General features: G+C 40.2%; 1 protein-coding gene across 4 annotated transcripts in view; it reads left to right on the forward strand.

The window, feature by feature from the left end:
- ATXN10 (ataxin 10) overlaps nt 1-16105 on the forward strand; it is a 96890-nt gene that overhangs the window by 20673 nt on the left and 60112 nt on the right. For all 4 annotated transcript variants that reach the window (XM_042050688.1, XM_042050690.1, XM_042050691.1 and 1 more), the window contains 2 exons: nt 5009-5105; nt 5995-6159. In XM_042050688.1, coding sequence (XP_041906622.1) covers nt 5009-5105; nt 5995-6159 — 262 coding nt within the window. The remainder of the gene's footprint in view (nt 1-5008; nt 5106-5994; nt 6160-16105) is intronic.

Genomic DNA, 16105 nt, shown 5'->3' on the forward strand with positions numbered 1-16105 from the left:
ATGGTAGTGGTGGAAACTCAGTTTTTATACTAATAGAGGTCTACACCTTATGCTGAGTTGGAGGTTTTATTTTTCCAGGACTGGCAGTCTATCACAAAGCATTCTGCCGTTGTTTACAAACAGCCAGAGCTGCTCTCCCTGATGGCTCACAGCCCACAGTTTGGATTTGCAAAGCTTGCAGGCAACTCTAAAAGTGTGCAGGCTCTCAGGAGCCTGGGACGTGGTCCCAGGACTTGTTAGGCTTTGTGTCTGCTCCAGTGCAGAGGGGGCACTCCAGCTCTGTTTTTCCTGCATATTACTGGTTAGACCATTAAGAGAGATACAAGTTTGTAAGCTTTATGTTTGCAGTCTGACAAGAGATGTACAGCTTTGTATGTGCTTTGGTTGGATCTCTTTTATATCTCTGTTTGTTTTATAACTCCAATAAAGGCAGAGGCTTGTACTCAAAACTATCACTGTGTTGTCTGACCCAAATAAAAAGAATGGACATCTCTTAGGACTGTTTGAAGCCTCTACATGTGCTGTCAAGGTTTTTTGAAGAGATTGTTGAGCACGTTTGTGGGCTCCTGTTCTAACCATGCGGAACAGAAGGAAACAAGGTATTGAATTTTAAATCCTAATGCGTAAAGTCTTGTCCTCAGAACTCCAGGGATTTTAATTTTCATCTCATACACAATCTCATTCTGCAAATGGCACTGTGTGACATGAAGTCTTTGTGGGGACTGGAGCATCTCTTACAAGGAAAGGCTGAGGAAGCTGGGCCTGTCCAGCCTCAGGAGGAGACACAGCTGAGAGGGTGTAGCGATTGAGTCACACACCCAGAGCAGCAGGGAATCTGAATCGTTTATTCAAAGGAATGAGCTGGTTTTATACACTTTTCTAAGGCACAGTGTTTCCTTATATGGCAATCCTCACTACATGACCTATCCCATGTTGCCACATCAGCAACACACTTTCTAAATGTCCTTCCATGGGGTGATCATGCGCTGTTCACCCGTCTGTCAGCTGCCAGCAGGCTCCTCTCCATAGGGGTCTGCCGTGTGCCACCTCCTCCTCCCAGGGTCTGGTGGAGACAAGCTTCTCTGTGCCGCCATGTGCTCCTTTGTACTGCCATGTGCCTCTGCAGGCACATCCCACAGCCCGCAACCAAATTCTATCTTATCTCTCCCCACAAGAGGGGCCCTCATCCCTGTCTGTTCCTGTCTGCAGGGAGGGCTCAGAGCAGGGATCAGGCTCTGCTCCATGGGGCCCAGCCATGGCACAAGAGGAAGGGGCAGGAACTGATGCCCAGGAAGTTCCACCTGGACATGAGGCAGAACTTCTTCCCTGGGCAGTGCCCGAGCCCTGAACAGATTGTCCAGAGAGGGTGTGAAGTCTCCTCACTGGAGATATTCCAGACCCATCTGGATGCAATCTTATGCTGTGTGCTCTGGGATGGCCTTGCTGGAGCAGGGAGGTGGGATCAGATGAGCCGCTGTGGTCCTTTAGACCATACAATGTAATTGTTAAATGAGATAATGTCAATATAATAATTAAGTGAAAAGCATGCACTAGAGCCTGGCTCAGTCGTTCTGTGAAAATAAAGCCCTGAAGGGAACAAAGGGAGCCGTGAGTGAATTTAAAGCATCCACATACAGGGCCATCGAGTATCGTCTGCCTCACCTTTGTCATGGGTGGTCATGAGCGACGAAATGTTCAGTTTACATGTAGACAAACATTTCGGTACCAGAATTCATTAGGTAAAGAGTTGGTGTTTCTGCTTGTACCCTTTGCACTGTTGTATAAAGAAGTTATTTTGTAGAACCTAGAGAAGTCTCCTTAAGACGTTGCAGACTGGTTGTGAAAGCAGCATGTAGTCTGTGTATTTGCTATAGAATACCAGCTTTTTCAGGAACTATTGAAATCTTGGTGAGGGGAAATCTCTTCAGCTCCAGGGTTAATCTGTGTATCAGAAGTTACATCTTAGTACATGCAATTTCACGGTGGTTGACCATCAGGTTAAAAATAGTCCTCTTGACCACATACTGAGTAACCTTTTTTTGAAGTAGAATTTAGGCATGCTGATAGCTACAGAATTGTTTAAGACAATTATTTTTAGCTTTGTGAAGGTTTGTACATTTACAAAGTGAAATTGTCTTGTGTTTTATTTTCCCCTCTTTTTTGTTTTCCTTTTCCCTGCCCCCTTTTCAGAAAGCACATGGCTTATGATTCAATTGCAAAATGGAAGTCTGTCTTCATCAGCTTCTACATTTTCTTGCTTTAGTTGTAAGGACGTGGAAAGGCCGTGGACGGAAATTGCCTCAAATTGTGCCGGGGAAATTCAGATTAGATATCAGGGAAAATGTCTTCATGGAAAGGGTGGGCAAACACTGGAACGGGCTGCTCAGGGATGCAGTGGAGTCACCATCCCTGGAAGTGTTCACAAAAGGTGTGGATGTGGTACTTGAGAACATGGTTTAGTGGTAAACATGATGGTGCTGGGTTGATGGTTGGACTTTATGATCTTACAGATCTTTTCCAAGCTTAGTAATTGTAGGGTTCTGTGATTTTATGATGAAGAAATTCTTAAAGATGAGAAAAGCAGTATCTGTATTGTACAGATTTCCAAGCATACTTCAATCATAAGTGGCATCATTCAAGTCCAATAGAGGTAAAACAAAAAAGAAAAATGTGGAAATTGAATGCTAAGTGAAGACTTCCATAGTTCAAAATGCAATACTTCCCTTTTATTGTAGTGTCTGCATTTTTTAACATACACATACCTCGCTGTGAATTAACGGCTCTAGTTGGATTTTTGGGGAGTTTCTTTTTTAAAGTACAAATACCTTAGTATAGATTTGCAGTGCTTGTATCAAAATTCCCTTGGTAGCTTGGTGCTAGGCTAGTACATTTTACCTGGAGTCATTTTTGGAGAGAAGCACTGCACGAGACATTTGTGTATTCCACAGCCACCCCCTGTGGAGTTCTGGGGGAGATGTTTGGGTTTTTTAAACACAACCATACAGGTGCTGCTGTGCTGTCGTTCAGAGAACGTGCTGTGATGAGCTACTCTAGGTGTGGTGCGATGGCTTTTCACACCGTTCGTGCCTCTTCATCTATGCCTTTCTATCGGTGATGGCTGGATATGGTGTGTGACCTGGACACTGGGCTTTGCTCAGCTCCCTCAGGTGCTCAGGAGATGTGATTCTATGAACAGAAATGAATTGCTGAGACTCATCATGTGAGATTACTTGTATGGCAAAATGTTGCATTATCAAGACATCCTCATTCTCTCCTTAGTTGGGAATAGATGCAATAGCTTTTGTGTTACAGATTATCCACTTGCCCATATATTGATTTGTGTCCTCTAATTGAAAGAAAATGTTAACTCTTACTGGTTAAGAACAAGCACTTAGTGACGAAACCGGTTTTTTTCCATGGGTGCATCCATAGAATTGTCACCTTTTCTTGTATCTTCCTTGCTTGTTCAGGACATCACTATTGGACAAGGGCAGCGTTGGTTGCTCTCACAAATATTGAGTCTACTGTGTGATTAATGGAGAATTCGTAGCTATTTATTACTGTACTGTAAACGTGTTCATGGCATTTCCTCTTTGTTACAGTAAGAATGGTAACTTTACAAGATCTTGAACTTTTTTCCTTGGTCTGTAGAACTTTTTGGACAGGCTAATTTTTAACAACCAAGGTGTAATTGATAGCTGAACAAAGTCAAGCAAATTTCAGGGAAAGATTAGAATATAGTCAACCAACCTGATGTCTCTTTGGGAGACCTTTCTTACTGCTGTACAGGTAACCAAGGGAAATAATACCTGTTCCTAGCATTTACAGCCTTGTGATTTTTTTCTAGCAGGGAAGTATTTCCATAAAATGTCTGCTGGCATGCCCATGCTTGCTGTCCTTCAGAAACTCCTGAGTCAGCAGAATGGGAACCAGATGGGTGGGAAAAGCGGAAGCACGGTGATGAGCAGAAAATAATAAACCAGTGCAGATGTGCAGGGGGACAGAACAGAGATCTTAAGAACTAGAGGAGAATATGATTCAAGATGCATTATGGAAAATACATACATATTTTGGGCTTAAATAGATATATAGATATAGAGATATATATGGCAAAAAAAAAGTTACTTTTCCCTAAGCCCAAGTGACCACCTTTTAGACTTGCTTTCTTGTTGTTCCCTAGAGGACATATGCCCATACATTTTCTCTGTAGGAAATCTGGCTGCCAGCTGGCACAGCAGCACAGCACCTTTGCAAGAGACCTAATTTTAGATTTGCAGAACCTGGCAGTACCGGCTGCCTCCATGTGTATTAGGCTGTTGTTTGTACTATCTGTTGCACTAAATTTTAACATTCAATTTCAGGTTTCTTTGCCAACTTATTAATAAGGGCCAGGCTATTCAGAGCTGTTGATAAGGACAAAAAAGTGTTTTAATTTTGTGAAGTCTTTGGGTTCATGCTATTGTTTTTTATTAATTTACACCTTTTGGCTGCTCTAGGATATTAACTTGTGTGGTGAAATATCATCTTCTTGTATTTTAAATCTGTGTTGAGAGGAGGCTGAAATAAATCCTTTGGAGTAAGAGCAGAAATCAGCTATATTAAATTGTCAAAAATGGAGGCAGAGCTATTTGGAGAGCTGGCTTTCATTTTTCTGGGATAGAAAGTAGAAGATATTGAGCACATCATAAAATTCTATAATGATTTGTCTAGCTAACTAGAATATAATGTGAGGAGCAAGGACCTGTCAATTAGTTCTTGTAATCACTAGTAGCCAGTGTGTAATACTCAGACAAGTCTTGGGTGTAATTCTAAGAGACTTAGTAAAATTATTTGCATTAGAAGAGAAAATGCAAATATTTGTGTACAGTAGCAGTGAAGTTACATAACCTAAAGCTTCCTGGAGATGGATTCTGCAGTGTGTATCTGGAATATTGAAGTAGGTAGTTTTTGTGAAATTCATTAGTGTTGCTTTGAATTCTTGTTAATATATTTTCTGGATTTCTTTCAGCTCTTCGTTGTAGTCTCCAGTTTCTTGGAAACATTGCAGCAGGAAATGGAGATTCCCAGAATAGCATTTGGAAGTGTGCTTTCCCAGATCTCTTCTTGTAAGCATGGATGCGGGTTTTTTTTCTAGTGTCATTTCCGTGGTTGTATTCAAATCTTTTGTACATACTGGTTGTGCCTTTGCTAGCACCGTGAAGCTCTGAAAAATAACTTTGGTGAGAATGGGCTGGTTGAGACCATATCCTGTACATGTTTTTTGTTAGTCAACTGCAGGAGTCAGAACCTTTAAAAACCTGCTTGTTCTAAACTAACAGTAAATTGATTTAATTTAACAGAAACTGGAAGAAAACTATTTTGAATGACGAGCTTCAAACATAAGCTTTATTTCAGACATGTTTTCAAGTAGTTACACTCATTTCCGAGAACACAGCATTTTCTTTTCTCATGTTGCTGCTGTGCAGATCTGTCAGTACTGGTGGATCAAATGTAACCTACAAAAGTTTCTTAATCTTCATCTCTTTTAATCCTTCTGTCCCCCTCCCAGCCTCACCAGAATATCTTCCTGGGGATTTGATGACATACGTGTAAGGAAGTATTACATAGACTATTTTGTGCAGACACATGACAATATTGTTGATGTGTTCAGCCAGATTCTTCATAGTGAGCTGGTGACAAAGGCGCTTTCATTCAATTTGATAATCATTCTCAGTGGGTTTTTGGAGCCCACTTGTTAGCACCCGATGTAGGAAGACCTTACGATAAGAAAAGCAGTTCCAATTTAGCAATAATTTTGTAAACTTCCTGTGAAGTTTGACCTTCATTTATGAGTTGGATATTTTTCCATGCAGGTGACTTTTATCCATCTTAGGCAGTGAGAAACTCGTGGTTCTCTGAAAGACAGCAAAGGACAACTCAGCAAGCTCAGTGCCACTAGTGTGTTTTTCCACGGCCAGTTTTAACTTGCCCTTAACTCCATATTTTCTCTTGAAGGACGTGCCTGACATACAGCGATGAGAAAATTGTCACCTATTGCTGCATGGTCCTGTTCACCTGCCTGAATTCAGAGCGAGTGAGAGAACTGCTGGATCCTGGGAACTTGGCTGTGACTCTTCACGTCCTGAGAGTCTACAAAGAGCAGTTGGAGTCTGAGTGGTCGTATGTATCTTTAAATTTTCTTTTTCCTCATCTCTTAATTAGGTGTTTTTCTGGTGTAAATCACTGTATTAAAATGTCTAAACTTATGACACTGCAAAGTAGTAAATGAAGATCTAATTAGAAATTAGTAATTTAGTATAGAGATAATTTTCATGGTAGTTTCAATGACTCTTGATTGTTGATGAAATAAGACTGCTTTTTTTTGTTGAAGACATAAGAATTTTCAAATCATGGTCTGTTTTTCTTTTTTTAATGAAACAGGGTTCTAGAATGCAGACTAATTTATACTTGTGTGCTGGTTTGTGGAGATTTATTAAAGTTAGCACAGAATAGTCTTACAGACAGGTCATGCTAGGAAGACTTCTATGTCTAATGTTTGTGAGTGCGACATAAAATCTGGGGTTTTTCCTTTTTTGTTTTTTTAACGCATCCATTTTCTACTGCAACATGCAGTTATTTTTATACCGAACCAGGGAAGACTTTGTTTGTGAATCTTCATTTAATACTTTAAGAGCACCTAATCAGTGGCTTTATCCCTCTGAGCTTTTATATTTTTTACTAATGGCTATTCTTCTAAGTATTGTTGTCAGTTATGCCTTTGATGAATGTGCTGCCCTGCGTATCAAGGATGCACATTCAGCTAATTGTTACACTCTCTATTCCAAGGGGAAAAAAATTGTTTGTATGTTTTTGTAGTATTCTTTTAAAGATCATGTTTAAATTCAAATTTTAATTAGGAAGAATTGTTGGGGTTTTAGAAGCTATTTGGAAAGTCTTAACACCCAGACTTAAGATGATTGAATGAGAAGTAAGTGTCACTTTATAGTTTGCTTTTGTAGTGAAAAAAATGATCTGAAATTTATTTGTGGCTGGGCTTTTTTAATGACAAGGGCAATTTGCTTAGGACATAAGTAGTTTTCAAAAAGCCAACTGTAAGTTTAGGGCCATGCAAAGAGACTTCTGTTTCAGAAATTACAAACTGAGTCTTTAGTTTTGATATCTGTCAATAACAAGTGTAAAATGTTGCTTTTCAGATCATTATCCTAATCATCCTTAATTTTCTTAATGTATTGAAGATATGTTGAAATTTGTTTTGACTGAGATACCAAAGTCGTCATGGTAAATTTATGTTTTGAAGATAAATGCATAATAAATGTAGCATCAAAATACATGCTGAGGGATCCATTTCCCTGATCTCTCTAGTGTGAAGTGGATTCTGTTGATGTTATGATGAAAATGTCTTACCTCCGCCATGGATGTCTGATGTGGGTGGGAAATGGTCTCTTTCCAGGGTAGTCTTGAAATGAAAAAGGGTCAAACTCTAACACTGAAAATTTGCAGCTGTACTTCAGGTCTCACTGAAGTATATCCCAGTAGGATTGCTGAAAGGAATTTACACAGCTGTGGCATTTGTAGAGAGCTAATGTCCTGTTGGAAAGGTTTGGGTCTCTTGTGCCACAGTTGGCAAAAGTCCTCAGCAACCATTTTATGGTATTATATGGCTGGACTGAAATACAGATTATTCTTGGAGGTTATGCTCACTGCTGACTCACAAGTGACTGGAATTAAGATGTTTTTACCTTAAAGTTAAAAGTACCACTTAATTCCTGTCTACCTTCTTGTCTCTGAGCTGGAGCATCTGCTTTCATGTTACAAGTACGAGGTGGCTGCCACGTGTGTGTTTTTTCTTCCCCTTGGCAGGTCTTTCTTGCTGTCAGTTGCTGCTTTTAGGTATTGGAACTCTTTTCTTTGAATAACTACGTAAGCTCAGCTCATAGGCAGACTTCTATTCATTATTTTATTCCCTTCTGTTGTGCACTGAAATTTATGAAATTAATGTTCCTCTAAGACAGTATCCAATGCATTCTGCAAGTAAACAACTATGGTGCTCAAACTATTTTTGCAGTTGCTGCCATGAATTGTTAGGACAGAGAGAGGACATCCAGAATAAATATTTGGATTTAAGGCCATTGGCTGAAGTGTAGCCGCTCCCATGGAGTCCTCACTACTCCATTTAGCTAGCACATGTTGGGTTCTCTATTCCTCACCCATCACTAGAATGCAAGCACACCTTTGAAGTCTTTATTTTGGTGAGTTGACAGCTCTTTCTCTGTTAATAATCCTATATTCATGTTTAGAGTCCAGTTTTCCATCTTCAAGTTGGAAAAGTCCTTAGGAAAATTTCAGGAGGAACCTCTTTCCAGGTGCCTCTTCCAAGTGTGATGGGACAAGTCTTTTGCCTCTTCACAGCAGTTCTGTTAGACAGTTTCTATCCAAGGAAATCTGAGATTGTTCTGAGCAGTTCCTCAGAGCTTCTTTTTTAGAGGCAGCAGTTGGTAGCAGAACTTGTGCAGTTCTTCTTCTGTCTGCCATAAACTCCTCTCCCAGTTAGAGCAGTGGAAGGGTCTTCAAAGGCAGGATGTAGCTTTCTGGAATTTTCCTGTCATTTTTGCCTACTTCTCAAGTCACAAGACGTTGGGTAGAAGACTAAGATTTTGGGTCAGGAAAGAGGGAATATCTGAGGTGTTGGCTCTGATTCCTGAAAGGGGTGGTGTTGGGGTCCCTCCCCTGCCATGTAGCCCTGGGAGAGGGGCCCTGAGGGCACAGACACGGGGTTTCCCTGCCCCTGCTCAGCCTCGTTCCTGTTGGTTGGTTTGTGTTCCCCTGCGCGGGCACAAGGACCCTTGGTCCCGTGACTGGAACAGTTCCTCAGCAGAGCTCCGGCCATGCAGCTGGAGAAATAAACATCTCTGAAACAGCTATCAAGAATCTGTCTGTCCACATATATTTCCTTTCCACGGGACTCCTGGTTTGGTATATGCGTGTTGCAGTATCCCCACTGCAACAGGGTGGGTCATGGGAAATAAGTTCAGCAACTTCTGATTCTAATCAGTGATGGAAAGCCAAGTCATTGACTTCCTAAGCAGTTATTGAAACAGAGAAGATCTGTTTTGCAGATCAGCATAGTGGAATTTTGAGACTAAGCACTGATGCAGTTTTAAAGTGTGTTTGTAGATTGACAACGTAACAAAAAGTTGCCTTAGAACTTGAAAGAAAGAGAGTGCTGTGATGCACATTTAAGTGTGTTTCATGGGTGATACACATTCTATTAAGTATTTTTGTGGCATGCTTTGAGCTAAGAAATAGTTAATAAAGGAGGAAGTCAATTATATAAGGAATGCCCTGGTCAAATTTTGTGTTCAGTTTTTCTGTGATCATGTTTCTCTGGATCAGATGGTCTGAAGGCTCATTTCATTAAGCTTGTGGTTACTTGTCAGCCTCAGAAATGCTTCTATCTCTGAAATCTGTGAAGCTGGAGAAAGTAATATACACATTCAATAAATATTCTAATGATTTAAGAACTGATGCATCCTTCTCTTTCTCTTTTAGAAGGCTGATCTTCTCAACAGCTCCAGGATTATTTGCATATTGCTGTCTTTGCCATTTTTAATGATAGATGCTGAATGGCATATTGAAATAATATTAATTAACATATATTAGACAATGTATTTTTACATTGCCTCTAAACTTATATTCAGTACTTATATTCAAGCTCCTGAACTTGTTTCAGGCTAGCAGTCCTGTAATCTTGAATACAGGGAGCGAATCTGAGGTTGCTGCTGCTGGTCTGACTCTCAAGAGCAATGATATGAGGAGGCAGATGGTATATATCTCCAACTGGGGTTCTTAAAAATATTTGTCTGACTGGCTGGTAGCCCTTTGTAGCTGGGCTTGTGGAGAGTGCCCCGAGCTTGCTGCTTTGCAAAGTTGCAAGGTGTATGATGTTACAAAATGTACTTCAAAGAGTAAGTCTTTGTAAAGACACTAACTCTGCAGAAACAAGCTTCCTTCCTTTCTTGGATCTATCTGATTTCTGGCATACCCTAATTAACTGATCCTATCTCCTCAACAGTTCTTTGCTGTGCAGTTGTCTTCTAGAAAATATGCTGTTCTTTGCAGAGTGAGCTACTGCCTGAGCTTTTAGCTCAGGAATTAACACCGCCTAACTGTGGTGGAAAATGTGCTACTCTGGCCTGGTTCATCAGGGACCATTCCTGTCCTAGCTTTAGTCCTGAAATTTTGCTCTTTAATGTGGGCTTCCCCTTTCAGGAACAGGTTTCTTCTAATTTGCTCTGCTCATGATCATGGTTGTGGGTTAGCATTGCCTCTAAAATGCTTCTTTGCACATAGAAAGTCTTTAAACCTCTCAGTTCAGTTCAGTTGTTTCCACCTTCTTGTGATCTTTTATTTCCCTTTTCTTTTAGTGTTACTTAGTTCTTTTTGATCTGTTCCTAAACAGCAGCAGGTCTGTCTCCTAAACTGTTACTGGTTTTTCTTCATCTTTTGGGTCTGCTTGCTCCATCCCTCTCTTCTATCTTATGTTTCTATTCAAAGAGGTGATCATGGTTTTCAAGGCCTTGTGTGACAGTAATTTATTTTCTGTGTATCTTCCATCTTTCCAAAGTATCTCTAATGATACACAAATTTAATTCTGAACTGTTGATGTATTGAGTTGAACATGAATCATAGGATGGTTTGGGTTGGAAGGGGCCTTAAAGCTCATCCAGTTCCAGCTCCCTGGTGATAAGGACAGTAGAACAGAACAGCATTTTACTCACTTGATAAGGATAGCAGAACAGAATAACATTGTACTCTTATCAACAAAGGGAACATTGTAGCCTTGGAGAAGCAGACAAAACAGAAGTCATACAAAACGCAGGCAGGATGCCATCTGAGCTCTGCAAGGCTGACAAACAGAAGTTATGCAAAACAATGATATTGTGCTTACTCAGAAGTGGGGGTTGAGCAGTAGCCACCTGAAAAGGACACTGGATGTTGAAGACAGACCCCAAAGAACCATATAAGGACTTCCAATAAGGGGTGCAACTGTGTAAAATAAAGTCAAGGAAGTCGCTCGTGAATATGTAATCAGTGTGTGTGATAAAAATTCTGTTCACCTGATGCTCGGAGCACTCAGTTGGAGGAAGGATCCCCTTGGGTGCTCGATGCTGCCATAAAGAAAGCCTGCTTTCTAATACTCAAACTGTGTTAGAAAGTTTCCATCTGGCCAATTTCAATATCACTGCCATGAGCAGGAACACCTTCCACTATCCCGGGTTGCTCCAAGCTCTGTCCAGCCTGGCCTTGGACACTTCCAGGGATGGGGCAGCCACAGCTTCTCTGGGAAACATGTGCCAGGTCCTTACCACCCTCACCAGGAGGAATTTCTTCCCTGTATCTAATCTAAGCCTACTCTCTGTCAGTTTGTATCCATTCCCCCTTGTCTTATCACTACAGTTCCTGATGAAAAGTCCCTTTCCAGCTTCCCTGTAACCCTTTCAGATACTGGAAAGTGCTGCGAGGTTTCCACACAACCTTCTCCAGGCTGAACAGCCCCAACTCTGTCATTCTGTCTCAATAAGGGAAGTGCTCCAGTCCCGTTACTAACTTTGTGGCCTCCTCTGGACTTGCTCCAATACTTTAAATATGTTAATGTTTAAATATCTTAAACACATCAGCAAACTTGTTCCATAAGCTGATTCTTGTTCTGGTGCTGCTTGGTTTCAACAGCCACTTCCTACCAAAGGATGCTGTCAGGAAATTGGACATATCCATCCTTTAGGAAACAAAGCTGAAATATAACTGAGTATAACTGTTCAGTAACTGAAATGTATTTTCTACTTTATTTCTGTGTGATTGCTACCGAGGTCTGAAGAGCCCTCTGTTACAAACTACCACGCCGTTCCAAAGAAACACTCTGTTTTATTTTTTCAGTAATATGAGAGAGCCTTTGGCTCTGGAAAATTGTGGAGCCTTTCAAAAGTTGTATCTCTGTGTTTCCACGTACATCCACATCCACTCCCTCCTGGTTTTGTATTAATCAGTAGCAAAGTATGTCACACAGTGTAGAAGGTACAGTATTTAGAAGAGAAACCAACAGACAATCCTACATGAGATCTATTTTAGAATATTGAACCTGGAAAAATATGTGTTTTGTAAAATAATTAGGAAAAAGTAGTACAAAAAAATTACATTATAATTTATTGTAACCTGTGTTCTAAAAGCTGTTTATTTTAGAAATACTTTGGTGGCTCCGTTAGAGATGAGAGTATAGCTTGTATCATCAGTTTTTCCAAGTGTGTGCATGGGGCAGTTCAGCTCATATGGACAGGAAAAACAGGTTGTATTTCTGATTCCTGAAGAGCAAAGAACAAAAATCCTCCATTTTAAAATAAGAGACATAATATGCCTTTTGGCTTTCAGAAAAATGATATTAGGAGTGTGGTCAGCTGTTTGGCATTGAAGTAAGGTTTGCTGAACATCCACTTTCTTTTTGAAACCACAGCTCAATGATGACTATAAAGATTAGGATGTGGAGCTACCCCTCCCCATTTTTTTGCCTTTGGTTATTTTGTCCTGGGTTGTGGAAAGATGTGTACAGAGAAACTGGTACTTCTGTAGCAAGGAGTCTCGCCTGTGGGCACAGATTTAAAGGCAAGGATAGAACTCTTCAGTACTGCTCTTTTTTGCTTAGTTGGTGTGTGTGTGTGGTAAAGAAACTTTTTTTTTCATTGGGCTGGCAACTGTGTTTTTCTGTCGGACAGTTTAGGATGTCCTCCACCCCCTTCTTCTTCTCTCCGGAAAGTAATTATTTTTTTAATTCCAGGAAAGTTGCAGTTGCATTGCAGGTTCCAAGTTCAGCTGTGGTTTTAAATAGTACCGACACTTGGAAAAGTTTCCTTAATTTTAGAGATCTGAGTAGCTTCTACTTTCTATTTGCAGTAGCAGTGAATTGGCACAGATTTCCTCAATCTTTCAAAGCCCAGCCTCATACGTTTAATTATCTTGTCACCTCTTTCTTCTTGTGTATATTGTGGAGAGGGGGGAGCAGGAAGTGCTGTTAGCCATTGCTAATCATCTTCCATTTTTTTCTTGGTAGCTCTTCAGAAAAAAATTATTTCAATTTTACATATAAGTTAGATTTAATCTCTCTTTAGTGCCTTTCAGATGTAGCTGTCAAATTGAGTGGGAGTATCTTCTGAATCAGAGAAATACTGCACATAATCCGAATCAGAATTTAGTCTTCTAGACCTCAGAGTTTACCTGGTGAGGGCCAGTAGGGAGGATGCTTTCATTATGGGAATGCCTTTGGAAGATGGAAGGACGTTCACTGTTGTGCTTGGTTCAGCACAGGAGAGGAGTATTGTGATGTTTGATACTTAGGACCAAGCCTTAAATATGAAAATGTGTTTCTTTATTCTCCTTCTGAGCGAGAAGTGCTGGTGTGGGAGTGGGGTGAATTATCTCATTTCTAGAGGTTTTATGACAGCACATGTTCCATTTGTTGTTAAATAGCTTTATCCTTGTAATTGTTTATTTAAACTGTTTTGGTAGGGTTCTTCTATTCTTGTGCAAGGATGAAATTTACTTCTACTTCTAAAATATATTCTGATTCCAAATAATTCCTCATTAGGCATATTGCTTTTTTAGCATCTAAAGAGGTTGGTGATAACAGTTCAAAAGTTGGCTCAAATTAGCTGAATTTTCTTCTTTACTTTTCTTCAAAACGTGGATGATTTATTACATTTGTTTGTTAAATTACAGTAAAAATATAGCTATTTAGTTCTTACTAAATATTTTGGATAGAGCAGCATTATTGTAGGGTGATGAAAAATGCTTTTGGTTTTGAGATTGAAAAAGAAGGTTGCTGATCAAGTAGAGAATTGCCATGTTTTGTTCTTCGTACTTGGAAAGCATATGTGGGGTTGTCTCCCTCTTTTTCTGAGACTGAAGAAACTGTTCCCTAAATTTGCTAATGGGATAAAATCAACTGTAGCATGTAGCATGACATTTGATGATAAAGTTGATTGCTTACACCCAGCTTTGATTGGAACAAGCTTAGTGGCCATTTGTAATATACTGAGTGCAAATGTATCTCATACCACTTTGTCTTGGCTGCTTCTGAGCATCACTTTGGTACAATGCAGGCCTTGTGCTGTCATAAAGTCTTTGAACATCTCTTGCTGTATTTATCTACTATGGAAGCGCTTGTTTTTTTAGGATTTTAGCCAAAGAATTTTTCAAGAGTCGAGAAAATTGGCATATTTAACACTGTTCATTTGTTACTGTGTTACGCTTGCATAACAGCTTTAATTTTCGCCATTTCCTTCACTAAATTACAGTGGGCTTCAGTTTATTCCAGTGGTTCTGCTGTTGGCCCCCAGAGAGAGCTTACGTCTCCTCCCAAAGCCTTTTGTGTGCATTTGAAATGCCATGTTCAGTCAGTAACCCAAAACTGAATATCTTTTTTGATTTCAGAATTGTGGATGGTCTTACTTTTCCTCGTCTTTTTCCATGCCACAAATGAAAAACAGGAGAGCTGAGAGGACTAAAGATAGTAAATTGAATTTGCTGCATCCTTGCTTAGCTACCTCCAAAATTTCTGGGCATAATGAAGGAGCTGGAAGTGCTTTACTCCACTACCGATTCTTCTGTTGTCTCCTGGTGTTGATGCTTGTGCTCTGTTCTGCATGACACGGTGTAGACAGTGGATAAGATAAAAGATACACTTAAATACAGAAGCAGATACTTCATAGAATCACAGACTGGTTTGGGTTGGAAAGGACCTTAAAGCCCATCTCCTTCCACCCCCTGCCATGGGCAGGGACACCTTCCACTAGACCAGGTTGCTCCTAGCCCCGTCCAGCCTGATCTTGGACACTTCCAGGGATGGGGCAGCCACAGCTTTTTTTTGTTTTTTTTCTGAGGTGTTGCATCACATCATGAAACCAGAAGGTAAGAATCAGAAATTTTAGTCTAAAATTCTCCAAGCTCCTCGAGCAGTAGAGGTCTAGTCCACAGAATGTGCAAAATGTGTGTGAGGAAGTACAGGAGCACAGACCCAAGTAACAGCTGAACTACAGGCCTTCTGCTTTGCAGTAGTGATCGGGAACGTGAACCTAGTAGCTGCAGATCTTCTTCTGTGATAATTATTGATCACTTTTAAATTACAAGGCAAATAGTCAAGAAGGTTTCTTCAATGTAGTCTTAAACATAAAAATGAAGCTTTAAATTCATAGCCCAAATTGCAAAATGGAAAAATCAGGCTTCAGGCTGTCTCCTCAAATGCACTTTTTTACTCCACTGCATTGTCAGCTGAAATTTGTACATTCTTAGGCCAAGTTCTGTGTTTTGGGCAGCACTGATCTGTGCTATTTTCTTCTGCAGCTCCACACAAAAGTCTGTGGTTCTACTTAAGTCCGTGAAAAATGAAGTTGATTGTGATGATTCTGAAGGTTTAACTGTGGATGGCTGTGAGTTGTTAGTTCAGGAACTGTGGAAGATTTGCGCTTGCCTGCCCTGCTGATGGCTCGACTTGGGTGTTACGTCTGAGTCTGGGCAGCTCGCTTGGATACATTTGTGTAGCTGACTTTGGGCAAGTCTTTGTGTTTTTTGAAATTTGTTGAAAAACTCTTGGATCAATTCTACACTCCTTAGCATGCCAGTTTTAAGTTGATGGTTCCTTATACCTCTGCAGACTTTTTTTGTGAATGAGTGTACAAATATCAGTAAAAAGAAGTGCAACAGAAAATAGTTTTTCTTCCTCCCCCTCTTAAAAATGTTGAGTTTTCAGTAACTGAGCCAGATGCTGGCTAAGTACACAGTTATCATTAGAAATATAATGGCTATTAATCTTTTGGACCTCTTATTCTCCTGTTTGCCCAATCGGCATTGAGTAGTTGTCCAAAAAACACTTTGTTGCAGCTGGAAGGCTTCATTGTGATCTTCTTATTAGCTATGTAATGGATTACAGCTATGCAAAATAAAGGCTGTCAGCAAAGGGAAAACTAGGGAGGAGGTGGAGGAAATATTGAAATTGCTTGGTTTTAATATTATTTTAGCTGCTCTTCCTCTGTAGCTTCATCAGCTCAGAGGATACTCTGAG

This window comes from Corvus kubaryi, unplaced genomic scaffold, assembly GCF_017639235.1.
Source record: "Corvus kubaryi isolate FWS band 111438036 unplaced genomic scaffold, C.kubaryi_AGA036_p1.0 74, whole genome shotgun sequence".
NCBI lineage: Eukaryota > Metazoa > Chordata > Aves > Passeriformes > Corvidae > Corvus > Corvus kubaryi.